The 17384-nt window shown below is 60.4% G+C and overlaps 1 protein-coding gene across 1 annotated transcript; it reads left to right on the forward strand.

Moving 5' to 3' along the window:
• The first annotated feature begins 759 nt into the window (after positions 1-759).
• ADAMTSL5 (ADAMTS like 5) lies at positions 760-16908 on the forward strand. The gene is made up of 12 exons (XM_030540540.1): positions 760-959; positions 4458-4527; positions 8817-8971; positions 10447-10507; positions 11207-11315; positions 11695-11822; positions 12152-12275; positions 13283-13366; positions 13899-14062; positions 14420-14663; positions 15489-15560; positions 16590-16908. Exons 1-12 carry the CDS (start codon positions 850-852, stop codon positions 16901-16903), a joined length of 1635 nt encoding a protein of 544 aa, XP_030396400.1. The 5' UTR covers positions 760-849; the 3' UTR covers positions 16904-16908.
• The last annotated feature ends 476 nt before the right edge of the window (positions 16909-17384 follow it).

Raw genomic sequence — 17384 nt, forward strand, 5'->3', positions numbered from 1 at the left:
TGCTTAGCACCCTCCTCCACCAGCTCTGAATTTGGCCCGGTGTATTTATTTATAGCTGATAGGGCCCAACCCCTCCCCGAGGCAGGTTTGGCCTGCAGCCTGGAAAATGCCATGGATCAAAGGGTTAACTTCCCCTTTCTGCCCTGGCTCCATACCCGGCAGGACAGAAACAAATCAGTGGGTTTTTTTCAGTGTTTTCTTCTGAAAGGGGAAAACACTTTGGACTCGCCCAGCCAGTTCGCCCTGCTCCCTTTAGGGAAGGGCCCGGCTGTGGCGCGTTCCCTGTCACTGCAGCACGGGCCCTGACGGGTTAAGTGGGAACCCGGGACAGGCATGTGCACCTTTCGGTATGAATATTAATAACGCCAGTTGTTGGAGGCAGGATCAGAGCATGAAAAAGTGAAACGACATAAGGGGAGGAGAAAGGAAAAGGGCTTGAGTTTTTTCCCCGAGGAACCGCACGGGACGCTGCGCGGCTGGGAGAGAGAACCCGCCTTCCCCCAGCGTTTTGGGACAGCTAAACCCAGGAACCAGTTACCCCGGCACGGCCCCCACTTCCCCCACACACACCAGCCCCCGGGAGGATCAGCACATGGGACGCCGTCCAAGCCTACGTGGGCCAGACTCCAAGGCTACGGGCTGCTTGGGAATGAGAGCGCAGGAGTTTCTGGAGAGGGGAGTTGGGCTGGACTCTCATCCGTGCACAAGTCCCCGTTCGGGTGCTCAGGTCTGATTGGAGGCTGAAATCTTTGGGAGAAGGTCAGGCACCTGGGACAAGTTAGTTCCCAGCTCTGCTCTGGGAAGTGAGCCCAAGCCACCAGCATCCCAGAGATACAGGTGGGAGCTGGGATGGCAAAGCACCCACCTGATGCCAGGATTAGTGGATGGAGAGGAGCGGGCACAGAAAGCCAGGAGGGCCTGACATCCAGCCGGCTGACCATGGACTCCCAGAGTATCTGGTAAGAGTATTTCTTTCTTAACCCTTTGCAATCTGCCCTTCTCTAGCCCCTCTCGTCTGAAGGTTCTTCAAACGTGTGGTGACCACTAGCCATGGGAGCCCCACCATATCCACAAATGTTACTAGCCCCAAATGTACAGATGGGGAAACTGAGGCACGGAGCGGGGAAGTGATTTGCTCATGGTTGGCACACAGAAACCCAGGAGTCCTGACTCCCAGTCCTCGCCCATCTCTAACTCCTTGATCCTTCCCCACCCTCGTCTTAGAGAGAATAACAGCACAGCACAGGGAGGCAGGTCCCTGGGATGGTCTGTGAGCTCCAACTGACCTGGGCTGGGGCAGCATAAGGTGTTTGCTTAAGGAGGGGCGGGGGCAGGCTGCAGGGTGTGGTGTGGGGGGTTCACTGTTATTTAGAAGTGGGGAGGGTTCTTACGTGTGTCATCCCCCCGGCCACATGTGAAAACTCGTCGTGTCCCAGGTGGAGCATCCCCAGCTGCTGCAGCTTGCTCTGATACTGAATCAGGAACAGTTCAGGCTCCGATAAAACCCGCTCGACCGAGCCTGTGAGATCAAAGGAGAATTCCCGCCACTCTACCCCATAGCTTCAGATGGACTCCGTGGGTGACCTCTGCACACAGACGGCATCCCATCCAGCCTGGCACGGGCCGCCAGTGTGCCAGGTGCTGGTGCAATGACGTTCTGTGCCCTGCTTCTGCAAATCACCCGGCTCCCGCCTGGCACACAGAGGGGTTGGTGATCTGCTGGCTGCAGTCTCTGATCACCTCCCGTGCAGTAGGGATAGGATCACAAGGATACCTCCAGGACCTGGGGATCCTTGCCCCTCCAGCACCCTCACACACGGGCCTGGCATTAACTCACCAGCACTGGCACATCCAGAGGGCATCTCAGAGTGGTGAACGGGTCTGATCCTGCCACCTTCCCTCACCCAAGCCGTGCCCCTCTGGTGTGAGTGCGAGGACACTCAGGCCCAGTGTGTGTCCGGCTGCAGGACTGGGGCCCTGTTTCTGCCCCATGGGCTGGATTCTACCTTCCTTCCCTGTGTATCACTAGAGAGTGTGGCCCAGCGAGTGAAACCATCACCAGCCCAGGCTGGCATCCTGGCAGGGCTCTGGCCAGCATGTTCTGTTCTGGGGCCCGCAAAGGGACCAGACACCAAACAATACCCCAAGTCGCACCTCTGCTTGTTCCACTTCGGACTCATCTCTTGAACAATGTAAGGACTCATCTGTGAGAGCTCCCTGCGTCAGCCACGCAGGGGGAGCAGGACGGATGGAGACAACGCCCGCAGGGCTTTCCCTGCCTGAACTTCTGTGACTCTGCAGGAAAACCCAGGGCAGCCGGGGGTGGGAGGAAGGGTGGTTAATGTAGAATTTTTCAAGGCAAAGTGCTTGCTTGTTCTCCCCTGCGTAGCAATGGAATCCCTCAGACCGGATACTGTTCTGAGGAGGGTTCTATGTTGCAGATCTCCAGGAATTCTAAGGGGGGTGCAGTCTAGAACCCACCGGGTTCGAACCTCTCCCCGGGAGCTTGTCGCTTCATCCCAGATCCATGGGCAGGCCTAGGGGGCCCAGCCTTCTTGCACCCCACATGAGCCCGTGGTGGCCACATTCTGGAACCTTCTTGCACCCCACATGAGCCCGTGGTGGCCACATTCTGGAACCCGGCTCGTTTCTAATGGGTTGTAAATTCTAGAACATGCAGGATAGGCTGACCTGGGGGAGGGGGGGTTGCAGGCTGGCCCTCTCTTAGATCACTAGCCCTTTGGGGCAGGGACGCTGTGTACCTGTATCTGTCTGTCTGTCTGGGGTGCAGTGCCAGGCACCCGGAGCCCTGCCCTGAGTTCTGCAATGCTCTGGAACCCAAGGTGAGCTGGTGGCATGAGCCTCCAAGCCACTAGGTAGGTGCTACACTCTAGAAGTAGCCTGCACAATCTAGAAGCATTCTGGTCTCGAAATTCTAGGGACAAATCCTAGACCCTGGCAGCCGTTGTGCAGGGCTGGCTGCTGAGTGGCTGTGGCGTTCCTCGGGTGCCTCCTGCTTTGCACATCCCAGGCTGGTTGCATGACTCATATCGAAGCCTGGAGCAGGAGCTGTTGAGTGCCCTTGACTGGCCTCTGACGGTTCTATCAGCGGCTCAGGGTTTCACTTCTCGCTTTCAGCTCGGTTCCCAGCGGGGGCCGCGGGATCCCCCTCTGCCCTGTCCTGCCAGTGCCGCACGGGGCTCGGCGGGGAGGGATGAAGCAGCCAGCGGCGCAATTCCTCCCAGTCGGGCTGTTCTCCAGGCAGGCAGAGCGGCCAGGAGCTGAACGGCCCATGGGGAATGAGAAGTGACTCGCCAAGCTCACCCGGGGAGTGGCACAGACTCAGATTGAACCTAGATCCCAGTTGCAGGCCAATGCCCAACCCATGAAGCCAGCCCGCGTCCTAGGCGCCTGGCCTCTCCGCTCTTGTCTCCTCCACCCCTCCCAGCCCCCGCCCCATTTCCCCTCCCACACACACACTTCACGCTCCCCCCACACCTCCTCCAAGGTTGGAACAACCTCCTCTTTGCCCTCTGCTCTCTCACCCAAGTTTAGGGTGGGCCTAGCCTCACCCCCCATCAAACACCCCCAGATTTGTGAGGTCTGGGCCTGGAACCCAGATGTGGATGCTTGACTCCCCCCATGGTCTGAACTGACCCCCCCCAATTTGGAGGGGCAGGGGAGAGGGTCAAAATCTGACCCCACATTTTTCATCCCAGACCCTCCTCTCCCACATCTCCAGTCAGACTGCCACCCCCACGACTTGCAGGAATCCACCCCACCTTGTTCCCCTCCCGGATGATCTCACACCTGAGCTGTCCTGTCTTGTCTTATCTCTGTGTGTCTTGTCTGGCTCCGGCTGAAATCTGGGGGGAGTGGGGGAAGGGCCAGGGCCAAGCTGAGCTTGCTTCACAGGGATCCCGTCTCCTATGCACCTATAGATATGAACGTGGGTAACTAAGGGGGGGACACACACTCCAGAGAAGGGCCCCCATCCCTAGTCCCCAGGTGCGTCTAAGAACTGACCAACCTCAGTAGCTTTGGCTGCTTCTCTAGTCCCCTTGAATTTGCAGAATTACACCAGGCTGGCCTTTCTCGCTGGCTCCCCCATGCCTGGGGGAAACAGCAGCCTCGGCCCGTGGCATCTCAGGTGTGCCCAGGGCCAGCATTGTGACTGGCAGTGGGTCACAGACTGGATTGGGACCCAGGGGACCTGAGTTCAGCTCCCCCACATCCTCTCTGTGCAGCACTGGGTGAGTTACTCACCCCCTGGGCCTCAGTTCCCTTTCTCCCCCATGAAATGGGGGTTCAGAATGCTTCCTTTGCCTGGTCTGTGTAAGTTCCATGGGGCAGGGAGTGTGGGATCCTTTGTCACTTAGCAGGGATTTGGGGGGCTGATGGGCAGGGCAAGGCAAACTCTGGAATCCCCTTTGGGTTTTCTCTCTGGCTTTTTGCAGGCACAGTTCCCTGGGGACCGTCTTGCTCCTGGCCTGGCTGAGTGTTGGCTGGGGCATCGGCAGCACTCAGGTAAGTGGAGGAGAAGAGACCATGTGGACAGGCCAAATTGGAGGACAGACCTTCACTGAGGCCTGGCCCAAGCCTGCCGCAATGTAGGGGTCATGTAAGATCTGAACATCTCCCCAGATATCTGTCCCTGTTGATGCACATCGTAGTATCACCACCTGTAACCGCAGGATCCTGCTGACCCCTAACACACAATAGGCCTAGATACACACCAAGCAGGATGAGACCCACGGCCCATCTAGCCCAGCATTCCTTCTCTGATGGGGGCTGGCACCAGCTGCTTCAGAGGCAGGTGTGCGAAACTCTGCAGTGGCAATAATGGAACAACCTGCCCCCTCGGAAATTTCCTTCCTGACCCCTGTGATTTACGGGCTGGCTCATGCCTTGAAGCATGGGAGTCTTTGGCCCTCCCAGAGCTCTGGAAATAAAAATAACTCTAAGCATTTGCCAAGGATCCCAATGCAACTGTATCTGGCTAACTGACAGATAGCGATTCCTCTGTCCTTATCTAAGCATTCCCACCCCCCACTGCAATACCGCCTCCCCCTGGAGCCATAGAGGGGATTTTTGGGGAGATAGGATGTAAATGCCTCCAGCTGGAACCTGGCCAGGATTCTGGGAGTAACAGACCTCCCCCCTGGCGGGGAGGGGGGGGAATCGGTAGCAGCCACAAGGGGTCAGGGCCCCATCTCCAGCAGCAGTGGGCCTCCGTTGTGGGAGGCATATTACATGCGTCATACAGGAAATAGTCTCTTCTCTTCTCAGCTGCGTTATTCCTCTGCAGCCAGAGCTGCTCTGTGTCTCTTTAACGGGCTGACCCAGCCCTCCCCTCTTGTCTGCTCCTAGGGAGGCAGGGTCAGCAGCTTGTGAGGGTCAGGTCGCTGAGTTGGTCCCCCCCCCTTTGGGGTGGGGTGGCTTGGGAGACCCCTGGGAGATCCTGGGATCCATTGCAGACCCCTGGGAGATCCTGTCCAGGAGCAAGTGAATTGATCCGGCCAGGCCTGGCCGTTTGCTTCTCTCTCAGTTGCCAGATGACCTCCCTTTATCTCCCTGTTTATTTCCAGCTCTGCCCTTAGCTCATTATTCCCGGCATCTGCTGTGGAGTTAACAGCCCAGGGCCTTTGGGATTCTCCGCGGCGCCCAGAGGGCCCAGTGCATTCTGGGACCCGAGTGCCCACGGAGCTGATACTGATCAGCCCGGTTGTGTGGGGGTGTCGAGTGAGCCGCAGCACAGGGCAGGTGTGACGCTGTTTGGGGGTTACCAGGAGGAATCACTACCACAGGGCGAGGCCGAGCTGACAGATGTGACTTGTTCTCAGTGTGCATTGAGTCAGCTCGGAGACCCGCCCTGCTGCAGGTGACAAGTTTCTCCTCCCCCGGGTTTGGAACCCAATATTCTGTGTGTTCCAGATCTGTGCAAACGTCTCACACTCCCCAGGAGAACACGCTGGCTTTTAGCTGTTGGGAGAGACCGTCGGTGAAGTAGCGAGGTGGCCGGACACTGCTGCAATATTCCTTGCCAGGGCATGTTTGTGTCCCAGAAGGGACTTGCCCAGAGCCACACAGCAAGTTAATGCCAGAGATGAACTCAGGCGTCCTGTCTCCCAGCCCCATTCCGCTCTAACCCACGAGACCCCCCCCCACTCCCCTCCCAGAGCTGGGGTGAGAACCCAGGCGTCCTGGCTCCGTCCTGAGCAGCATTTGCACTGCGAGGGGGAGAGAGAGGGAGGGTGTCACAAGGGGAGCCCATCAGCAAAGGAAGAATCTAACCCAGCACAGCAGTGGGGGGGCAGGGCAGGAGCTGGGCATCCCAGCCCTGGGCGTGGAGCAGAAGGCTTGCGCAGGCCCCAGGAAACACGCTGCAGACAAGAAGTAACTGGTGTGCAAATTACCAAATAGGCCTGCATCCTCCCCCACCCTAAGCACAGAGGCAGGGACCCACCCATGGCACTGGGCTCATCCCTCCTGGCCTAGGGCTGGGGCCTGGGTTAAGGACAGAGGCAGGGGCTCCTCTATGCAGGCACGGCAGAACTCCACACCCTGGCGCAAACGCTCTCTGGTCACAACAGTTGTGCACTATGTCCACTTGGCACAAGGTTGCAGGGTAACCGCGAATGGGACCCTGGGTGCATCTGCCCCCAGGTCTCCTGCATGGGTCACTCCGCCCACAGCTCCAGGGTGTGTTTGAGTGAGGGGGGGCTGAACCCCCAGGGTCTGGCTGAATGCCAGGGGTAGTGGCTGCCCCAGGGAGCATCAAAGAGGCCTGGGGTGGAAGGCTGTAGCTTGCCACCAGAGCGGGCGACCACTGGACCCTGGCACAGCTCATCTGTGGGTCAGCTTCCACGTCGGGGATGCTCTGCACTCACTGCCCAGCCCCTTGTCTCTCACCCGCTTCTGGCACTCGGCTTTCCCGGTGGTCAGGCCCCCGTGCAGCCATGTGCACACGTGTGTGCAGGCAGGCATGTGTGTAGTAAAAGGCCTGCAAAACCCCATGCACGCATGTGTGTGTACGATATGTGTTTGGCGTTCTGTGTGCCTACATGCACATGTATGTGCCTGTGCGTGTGAATCCATGTGCAGTGCAGGGGAGGATATTTGCATTCCTGCTTTTTCCATCACCAGGCCCCAGGAATGCAGCAGCTGGAAGTCCCAGAGATGCAGCAACTGATTTGGGCCTGGAGGTTCCTTCCAGCTTTTAATAGGCAGCAGGTTTATTAATAGGCAGTGGGTTTAAAACAAATAAAAGGAAGTATTTCTTCACGCACAGTCAACCTGTGGAACTCCTTGCCAGAGGATGTTGTGAAGGCCAAGACACTAACAGGGTTCAAAAAAGAACTAGATACGTTCACGAGGGACAGGTCCATCAATGGCTATTAGCCAGGATGGGCAGGGATGGTGTCCCCAGCTTCTGTTTGTATCACTTGATGATTCCCTGTTCTGTTTGTTCCCTCTGGGGCACCTGGCACTTGCCACTGTCGGCAGACAGGATACGGGGTAGATGGACCCTTGGTCTGACCCAGTAGGGCCGTTCTTATATTCTTATGTTCTTGCCTCAGCTCTGGGCAAAGGGAACACAGTGTAACAGACATTATCTATCTATTTCTCTCTCTATCTTATTCTCGTGGTGGCTAAGCTCTCGTGAGTCACACTCCTGCAGGCTGCTAGCATGTCCTCCCGCTCCCCCTGGGGCTGCTTAGCCAGGGGCAATACACGTAAAGGTGAATCCAAGCTCCCCCACCCCCCTTTTGGGAAGTTCCCATCCAGATCTGGCTCTGGACTCTCCAGCCTGGGCCAGTCCCTCTGTCCCCTCCCAACCACTGTCTGAGAAGGACAATGGAGGGCAGGGAAGGGGACTGGCTGGGGAGACAGGCCTGGCTGGGGGGGAGCCAGAGGATGGGAAGCCAGGAAGGAATCTTCATTCCAGTCGTCGGAGCAGAGATAAAGCAGGCGCTGGAGGGATCCTGCAGGATTCAGGGAAAGGAGTGGAAGGGCCAGAAACCAGAGTAGGAGACAATTAAAGGGCTGGGGAATGCGGGGGCAGCGGGGGCAGGGGGAGGGTTGATTCACTGGGTGATGGTAACTGCCCAGCAAAAATAAAGGGATGTGAAGGATCTAGGATGTTGACTCCCCCAGAGAAGCCATGTGGCCCGGACTCACCCCCCTGCCCACCTCCCAAGCCTTCTCGAGTGGCCCAAACTGGGCAGATCTCAGACCTTATTGTTACAGCTACAAGCTGCCTGTGGCCTCCATCCAACTGTGAATGGAAACCACACGCCTGACTCCCAGCCCGCCTCCCCCCATTGTTCAGTTGGAAGCAGCTTTCTCCAGCGCGCTGCAGCTGCGCTCCCCTCGTGGCGACTGTCCCAGGATGCCCTGCTGGCAGGGAGCTCGGGGGGCCATGCCAGCTGCACAGCGGTTTTCCAGGGGCCGTGGAAGGTTCTTGGGGATTTGCCATCTCTGCCCTGGGCTGGGCGTGTGGGCGACAGGGCAAAGGGAATGGATGGACGTGGGTGACACTCTGGTGTTACCCTCACTCTGTGGGGCAGGGAAAGATCTGGGGGCAGATAGCCCCTCCCGGTGTGGGGCAGAGGGAAAATGGGGGGGCCAATAGACTTTCCTGCTGTGGGGCAGGGGGGAAATGGGGAAGAAGGACTGAGACACCCCTCCTGGTGTGGGTCGGGGGGCCCCTATGGGAAATGTCGCTTGTATAACTGGAGGGGCCTAGGTCTGGCCTGGGCTGGAAGGGGCTGGCCCAGCCGGGAGGGGTGACTTTGTCATCTTCCTTTAAGTAGGGGACAGCCAGCAGGACCCTGGTGTTCGGCCTGGAGCCTCAGCCCCGCCATCGGCGCCAGCCAGGCCGTGGGGAATGGACGTCATGGGGAGGCTGGAGCGCCTGCTCCAGTACGTGTGGGGACGGTGCCTCCTTTCGCACCAGGAAATGCATCCGGTGAGTGGGGGAGCTGGGGGGGCGGTGGGGTCCATGAGAACCACTCCCCATGGCATGTGTGACCGTACATAGATCAGGCATGACAGCGTCCTCCCCCAGGGCCCAGACACAGGGCATCTCAGCCTGGTTATTACAGGCCCAGTGCTGATGTGGGACATGGGGGGGTCTTTGCCCTGGGTGCGAATGACCCTATGCAATGCACCCTGCTACAGTGACATACACCAGCTCCACTCCAGGCAGGCCCAGGAATCCACCTCCAGTTCTGTCCAAAGCCCGTCAGCCTAACCCTCCCCGTGCCCAGCATGGCCAGCTGCGCCAGTCCTGAGCAAGCACTGGCCCGGATTCTGGGGCCCAGCCAGCAGGGATCCAGGAACAGGTTTGATTTCTCGAGTGGCCCGAAAGGTTCTCATGGAAACACATTTTTCTCTGGCGCATTTCCCACGACTTTGCATTTTAATTTGGATTGAAACTTTGCCGGAGGTTTCTAATGACAAATGTTTGATTTACGGGTTTTTTCCCTTTTTTCGAGGGTGGGGGAAGGAGAAAAACAATATTTTTAGTTAATCTGAAAAATTCCATAGAAAAATGTGGAAGGAAACTAATTTTTTGGGGGGATGGGGAGAATGGCCTGGATGTTCCCATCCACAAGAAATTGTGGATGAAATTTTTTAAGGCTCATTTGACATTTTGCATGGAAAATACACAGGCTTGGCCTGATTTCTAGGAGGGGGAGAAATAAAAAAGCTTAAACGTGGGCAGAAGAAGCTGCTCCCCAACCCCCAACTATTCCTATCTCCACCCCCTCCCTCCAAGTGCTTGGGCTCAACCTGAGTCTGCGGATCAGACTAGATGATCCCAATGGTCCCTTGAAAGCCAGGACGCACGCCCCCAAGGGAAAGATGCTGGGGGAGGGGGGTGCATTGTGGTACCAGTCCTGTTTTGGGGAGCCTCAGCTGTGGCTGGGATCCCAGGCAGACATGAGCAGGGTGGAGGCCTGTGGATTTGTCTGTGCCCATTGGCACAGTGGGTGAGCGGGTTCCTTCTCTCTGCCCTGAGTAGGCAGGGGGGCGCCTGGCGAGATAGGGCGTGATTCAGGGCGCACTCTGCCCTGCTACCCCTGCACCCCAGCCTTGGTGGGGATGTCAGTGGTCACCTTGGCTAGCCCTGGGGGGCACCGCTAGCTCGGCGGGCGTCTGGCTCCGCGCCATGCCTGGGATTTTGGGCACCTTTTCCTTCCCCTTTGTTTTCTCCTTGTGCCCCGGAGATGCCGCCGCACATTTTTCCAGCGAGTTGTCACAGCTCCCACATCCCACATGCCCCACCCCAGAATCCCTGCCCCAAACGGGCACAGCAGAGCCAGCCCTGGTCCCCCTGCCCTGGCCCCCTCCCTAGGGCACAGGGCCTATGATGGGACCCCTGCCCGATGGAAGGCCTGGCAGCTTGGGAACCGCTGCGCTAAGGTGCTTTTACGGCAGGTTCCCTGAAGAGGAGCTGTGCGCGGGAGAGCCCCGGCAGTACCGAGTGTGCAAGCTACACGTGAGTGTGCACCAGAGCGACGGTGGCTGGAGTGGGGGAGGGGTGCATGTGAATCACTTTATATCCCCACCATGTGGCCTCCCCGTGAGGCCACAGCTACACAGAGCTGCCAGCTCACAGCGAGGCACCAGGGTGCTAGACTGGGAAGGCAGGCACCTGGGTTCTGTTTCTGGCTCTGCCGCTGGCCCTGGCTGGGTCCTGCCTCTCTGTGCCTCAGTTTCTCCATCCACTCCTCATGTGAGCTTTGCAGCCCCTGGAGGGGTGGAGGCCAGTGGCTGGGCCCTTCTCCGCACCATCGCCTTCGAGATTTGTCCGTTGCTCCCACAACTGGATCGTGTTCCATCCCGTCTCGGTGGCAGACCCTTTGTGGTTCCTTCCTGTACTGTCCAGCCCAGCCCCTCTGCTGTTCTGATCTCGAGACTCACATCTCATCTGACTCCCTGGAAGGACAGAGCTCAGGGATCCAGACCAGCGCTGGGCATGGGAATTCTCCCTGATTCTTGACCTCCTGCATTCCCCTCCCCACACACACACCTGCCCCATTTACAGATGCTCCTGCTGGGTGCACTGTAACCTGCCCGCTGGTCTCTGCCAATACAGAGGGGACTAGGTGGGGCTTTGCCACTCCTTCGCATGCCCGACAGCCAAGGAAAGGTGGGTCGCCCTGTGAGGCTGCAGCCCTGTGCCCTTCCCTTGCAGGAGTGTCCTGGCAGCTCGGTGCCCTTCCGGGCCATGCAGTGCTCTCTGTATGATGGCAAGCCCATCCTGGGGAGCCAGGCGAGGTACCAGTGGGTTCCTTTTCATGGAGGTGAGTCCTGGGTTCAAATTCACCCCCACGGTGGCACCGCCATTCCACTGCATCTCCGCTCTCAGCCTGGGGGCCCTTCTCCAGCCACCCTTGCTGAACGGCAGGGCCTGCTGGTTTCCTGGCCCTGATACCGGAAACGCTCCCCACAGCCCTGAGTGGCGCAGAGGCCTGCCCCAATGGATGGCTTTTGTGGCTGCGGGGAACAGCTGTTCCATGCCGGGGTGGGGGAGTTGTCGAGGACAAGAGTCTGCTGCGCTACCTAACCTGACAGCAGGGTAGATCCCCCCCCCCCAAATCCCTCCTTCTTCTCTTAATCTCATTTTTTCCTTCCCTCTCTCTCACTCTCCCCCCACCCTCCCCATCACCCTCCCCCCGCCAGCGCCCAACCTCTGTGACCTGAACTGCCTGGCGGTGGGACACAATTTCTACTACACCTTCGGCCGAGTGCTGGACGGGACCCGCTGCAGCCCAGGCTCCCCAGATCTCTGCATCAGCGGCCAGTGCTTGGTAGGGCTCCCTGTGGCTGCAGGGCATGGGCTTGTGGGAGACCCTGGCTGGGACCAGCATTGTCTGCCAGTGCCTGGCGTACCCAGGCAGAGGGGGGGTTCGCCCTGGGACTGGTACCCAAGGGGCGGCCAACGCCATGGCAAGGAGGGATGCTGGATACGGCTCAGGCAAGGGGCATAGGTGGGTGAGTTCCAGCCCTGGCAATGCAGGGACGTGCCAGCACTCAGGGCTGACCCAGCCCCCGTCGTTCTGGGGGTTGTCCCGTGCCGGGCAGGGATATTCGGTGCAGCTGCCTCGCCCTCCTTGACGCCTGCTTTCCCCTCCCCCAGACAGCGGGCTGCGACGGGATCCTGGGCTCCGGCTCTCGGAGCGACGCCTGCGGCCTGTGCGATGGCAGGAATGACTCTTGCCTCTTCGTGCAGAGGGTGTTCCGGGCCGCGCTCCCCTCCTCCGGTGATTGATTCTCCAGGGGTGAATGCTTTGGCTCTTGGCTTCAACGCGCTCTCCCTGTCTCCTCTGCTGCGTGCTCCTCCTGCCCCCACCCCCACCCACTGTGCCAGCCCAGTCCCTCCCCGCTCCGGGCACCATATCCTCGTCCTGACCCCAAACCCGCTGGCCGGGAGGAACTGGGCGACCCCATTGCTCGATAGCAATTCCTAAGCCATGCAGCTGATAGAGCAGATGAGCTGGCATGGCTGGGGGTACCAGCTCCAGGAGCAGGAGGCAAAACACCGTTTGCTGTGGTGCCAGGCTCCAGTGCCCACCGTGCCCCTCCCTGTGCCGTAACAGCCTTGCTAGTGGCTTAGCAAATAATCCAGGCCCCCCGTGAGTAGCGGCAGGGGAGGGGAGGAGGGTGCCCAGCTGCATGCTAGCATGGCTCAGGCAGCCACGCCCTAGTGACGTCAGGAGAAGAGGCCTGGCCCCTATGGGGAAAAGGGCTGATGATCGGTGCGAAGGCCCCAGAAGACAGCTGTCTTTGCCCACAGGGCGGTGCCAGGGCCAGCTTCTTTCTACACCCCCAGAGTGTGTCTGAGCCCTGCCCTCCAGGGGGGCTTCGGGCCGCCTGAGCCCCTTTCAGTCCTGGACCTCTCCAGAGGCTGCTGTCGAGGGCTTCCACCTGGGGTGGCCGTGATGGTGACTTTGGAGCTGGACTGGAGGTGGTGACCCCTGGGAGAAAGGATCCCCAGGCCCGTTGCCCCCCTTGAGCCCTCCCCAGCCATCCAGTGCCCCCCATGCCTGCGTGTGCGTGTGAAACCGACATCCTGCCAGCTCCAAACCATGCCGCAGCCTTCGCTTCCTTCCCCGCCCTGGACACGAGTCAGGGGAGCCGTGCAGGACGAGCTCGCCTCTCGCTGCCCCCGGGGCAGCGCCGTTGGGTTCAGCCCACACATCGCTGCAGCGCCGGGAGGAACCAGCCTCCCACATGCCCCTGACTCCTGTCTCCCCCCCCCCACCTATAGGTTTCTTTGGGTACAAGAACGTGACGAGGATCCCGGCAGGGGCGATGCATATCAAGGTCACCGACCGCAGCCGCAACTACCTAGGTAGGAGGAGCCATCCTCACCCCATGGCCTCTTGGTAGCCCCGCCCTGCCTCATATGACTCTGCCCCCCACCACGGGATGATTCCACTTTGAGTGATTCTCTGGCCCAACAGACAGGGAGAGCAAAATTGTCCCTGATTGTGCTTGGGGTGGGGAAGGTGCCTTTAAGCCAGAACCCAGGAGTCCTGACTGCCAGAACTCTAACCACCAGACCCCACTTCCCTCCCCAAGCTCGGAAAGGAACCCAGGAGTCCTGACTCCCACCCGCCCCTGCTCTAACCACTATACCCCACTTCCTTCCCCCTCTTCTAACCATTAAATCTTACTGCCTAGCCCAGCTGTGCTGGGTTGGGGCCCTTTGTGCATCCTCCTTCCCCTGATGGCACAGCAACAGTCCAAGTGCCATTGCACCATCTGCAACTTCATCTCACGGTGCCTCCTCTCCCCAAGTCCAGCAGACCCACATGCTGTACCCCACCCCAGTCTTCCACCCAGCCCCCTCCCACTCGGGCTGTTCCACTGTCTCTCTGCAGCACTGATGAACGGGGAGCAGCGGTACGTGATCAACGGGGACTGGGCCATCGACTGGCCGGGCGCGTACGAGGTGGCAGGCACCACGGTGCGCTATGCCCGGGACCCGGACAATCACGAGACCCTTGAGGCAGCCGGGCCGACAGAGGAGGATCTGCACATCATGGTGAGGGGGGCTAGAGGAGAGAGCGACCAGGGCTCACAGACTAAGGGGTTTCCCCATCTCTCTCCCCTTCACAGGCTGATCTCCCTGGTGCCCCAATGGCATAACACCCCTGGGGCCCCGGTGCATGGGAGAACACCCCCCACACACACACACTTCTCCCAGCATGTGTGCACACCGGTTTGTTATTGTAGGGTCTCCCCCGAGAGCTGCTGGGCTGCACACTCTGGTTTGTTATTGTAGGGTCTCTCTGGGGGCCTGTTGTATGCCTCCTGGCAGGTGGGAACTGGGACATGGGGGGCTCATGCTGCCTGGTGGGTGGGCTCAAAGACAGCTCTCCATCTTCCCCCTGCCAAGCAGGTCCTGTTCCAGGAGCCGAACCCGGGCATTGAGTACGAGTACTGGCTACCCAGGGAGCGGCACGGGCACCTCCAGAGCGACTCCAGCCCCCTGCGACAGCCTCATCCCAGAGGGATCTACCTGGACCCACCCAGCGTGCCCCAGCCTGGGCCTTGGACCACACTGGTGCCCCCCACTCACCTCAGCGTCAGGGACACGACCACAGAGAGGTCCCGGCAGGAACCCAGAGACACAGCTCAAACAGGTGCCTGCTCTGTCCCCATCTGGCTCTTCCCTCTGGAGCTCAGGCAGTTGGCCCGGAGGAACAGACAGACAGTACCTTGACTGGCCCTTTTGGAGGGGACTGGGGCAGGAGAGGGGCAGGATGCTACCCCATGGGGGCATATTGCAGAGCCCAGGGGAAGCCACCTTGTCAGCAGGATCCCAGCTCTGCTGTGACGAGCAGATATAGCACAATGGAGGTGGCAGGAGAGGAAGGCCAAGGCTAGAGAAGTGCCCCACCCCAGAGGGGATCCAGGCCAGGATCCGAACCAAAGCCCCAGATCCGAGCCCCTGGGACCCTGGGGGAAGTTTGGATCTGGAGCTAAACATCATCCACCTGCCCCAGGCCCGTTTGTCCATAGGGCCCCCCCGCCTGCTGGGAGGAGGGCTCAACAATCACTGCTCCCCGGCTGCAAAACCCTCCTGGCCTGGACAGCCAGACCCTCTCCCACCATCCACACCCCGAACACATGGGAGGGCGGATGGGGGGGTCACTGGCACCCAGCGCCCGTCTGCGCCCCCTGGCTACAGGCAGCCCCACCTGGAGGGTGTCGGAGGTGTGTGTGCGCGTGTTTTGGAAAGAGGTTTCAGCCCCAGGATAGCAGTCCCTCCCGCTCACCCGCCCCAGCAGGGCTGTTAATTCTCCACCACATCCCTATCTGTCCCAGCCTAGACCTTACCCAGCATCTCTCGGCCCCTGGGACCTTCCGCCAGGGCTTGCAGCTGCCGGGCAGGGTAGCGGGGTTGTCTGCACCCCCCCAAACGATTCTCCACCCACCACTGACTGTCCCGGGTTTGTGCCCTGTAGGAAGCTGCGGCAGGTGCCAGACGCCCAAGGGAAAGTCCCAGCGCATCCACCACTACTGCCAGAGTGACTTTGGTAAGAGCCCCGGCCCGGCCCGGCCCGGCCCCCTGCAGGGGGGCTGAGTGTGAACACGGCAGGATCCGGGGCAGGCACAGGGACCACTCGTGACTGGAACAGGCCAGGAGACCGCGGGAAGGGGTTGCCGGGGCACGGTGGGCACTGAGCCTGGCTCCACATAAAAGAAAACTTGGCCCCCCTGGCTGCCTGCTTGGGCTGGATCAGAGCCTGGTGCCCCCAAGAGGGGAACCCCATGTCCCATTCCCCAACATCCCCAGGGCAGCCAGTTCCCCGCTGTGGGGCAGACTGGAGCTGGCGCCCCCTATAGGGAAAGGCCTCATGTCCCATTCCCCACCCCCTGAGCCTGCCAGTCCCCCCACACTCGAGGGCCAGCTTGGAACTGGCGCCCCCTGGAGGAGGAAGGGCCCCATGTCTCACTCCCCAACACCCCAGGGAAGCCAGATCCCCCCCCAGGGTGGATTGGAACCAGCGCCCCCTAGAGGAGCAAGGGCCCCGTGTCCCTTTCCCCAACACCCCAGGGAAGCTAGATCCCCCCCAGGGTGGATTGGAGCCAGCGCCCCCTAGAGGACGAAGGGCCCCGTGTCCCTTTCCCCAACACCCCAGGGAAGCCAGATCCCCCCCAGGGTGGATTGGAGCCAGCGCCCCCTAGAGGAGGAAGGGCCCCGTGTCCCTTTCCCCAACACCCCAGGGAAGCCAGATCCCCCCCCCCCGGTGGATTGGAACCAGCGCCCCCTAGAGGACGAAGGGCCCGTGTCCCTTTCCCCAACACCCCAGGGAAGCCAGATCCCCCCCCCCAGTGTGGATTGGAACCAGCGCCCCCTAGAGGAGGAAGGGCCCCGTGTCCCTTTCCCCAATACCCCAGGGAAGCCAGATCCCCCCCAGAGTGGATTGGAGCCAGCGCCCCCTAGAGGAGCAAGGGCCCCGTGTCCCTTTCCCCGCAAGGCAGCTGATTTTCCACCTGGCCTGTTGCTCCCATTCCGCCCCCTCTCCCTGCCCCACCCCTGACTCTGCTGTCGCCCCCCGCAGTGTTCCGGGCCCGGATCCTGGCCAAGCGGCCGATCGGGCAGGAGATGCGCTACGACGTGCAGGTGAAGCACACCTACCGCAACCGCTTCCCCCTGGTGCACCGGGAGTACGTGTGGGTCTCCAACGCCTGCGACTGCCCCCAGCTGCTGGAGCGCCGCGAGTACCTGCTCATGGCCCGGCGGCACGTCAACTACGAGCACACGCTCAACCGCATCCTGCTGCAGCGCGGCAGCTACGCCCGGCCCTGGTCGCCCCGCGAGGACAAGCTGCTGTGGGACATCGCTGGGCACTGCACCCAGAGCAGGCCGACGTGACTGGATGGGAGCCCCCTCCCGCAGCAGCGTGGGAGAGCCCAGCCACGGACAGGGCTGGCACGGAGCAGTCTGGGGGCGCCCTGACCCGTTTCCGCTCAGCCCCCCCCCATACATACCTGGGGTGAAGCCACAAAATCCGGTTTCTCCTCAGATCAGCCAGTCTGACCAATACTGCCGTCACCTGCCACTCACCCCTGGGCTGGCTGGCTCCAAGGCAGGGCCCTGATGCAGGCACCTCCCCTGGCTTAAAGTCACCTCCTTGCTCCTAGTGCAGCCAGACCCCCACCTCGAGTGCCAGCCATGAGGGCGAGAGCTGGGGGCTGATGGGACAGCGGCTGCTGAGATCAGCCTGGGACAGAGGAGGGCAGAGGGTAATCAGAACGGGGGGATTTCAGCCTCCAGTCTCTCCCCGATCCATTGAGTGGGACCCAGCCACGCTGCCCAAGGGGTAAAATGGGACTGTGGCTTCCCAACAGGGCAA

This window comes from Gopherus evgoodei, chromosome 22 (assembly GCF_007399415.2).
Source record: "Gopherus evgoodei ecotype Sinaloan lineage chromosome 22, rGopEvg1_v1.p, whole genome shotgun sequence".
Taxonomy (NCBI): Eukaryota; Metazoa; Chordata; order Testudines; family Testudinidae; genus Gopherus; species Gopherus evgoodei.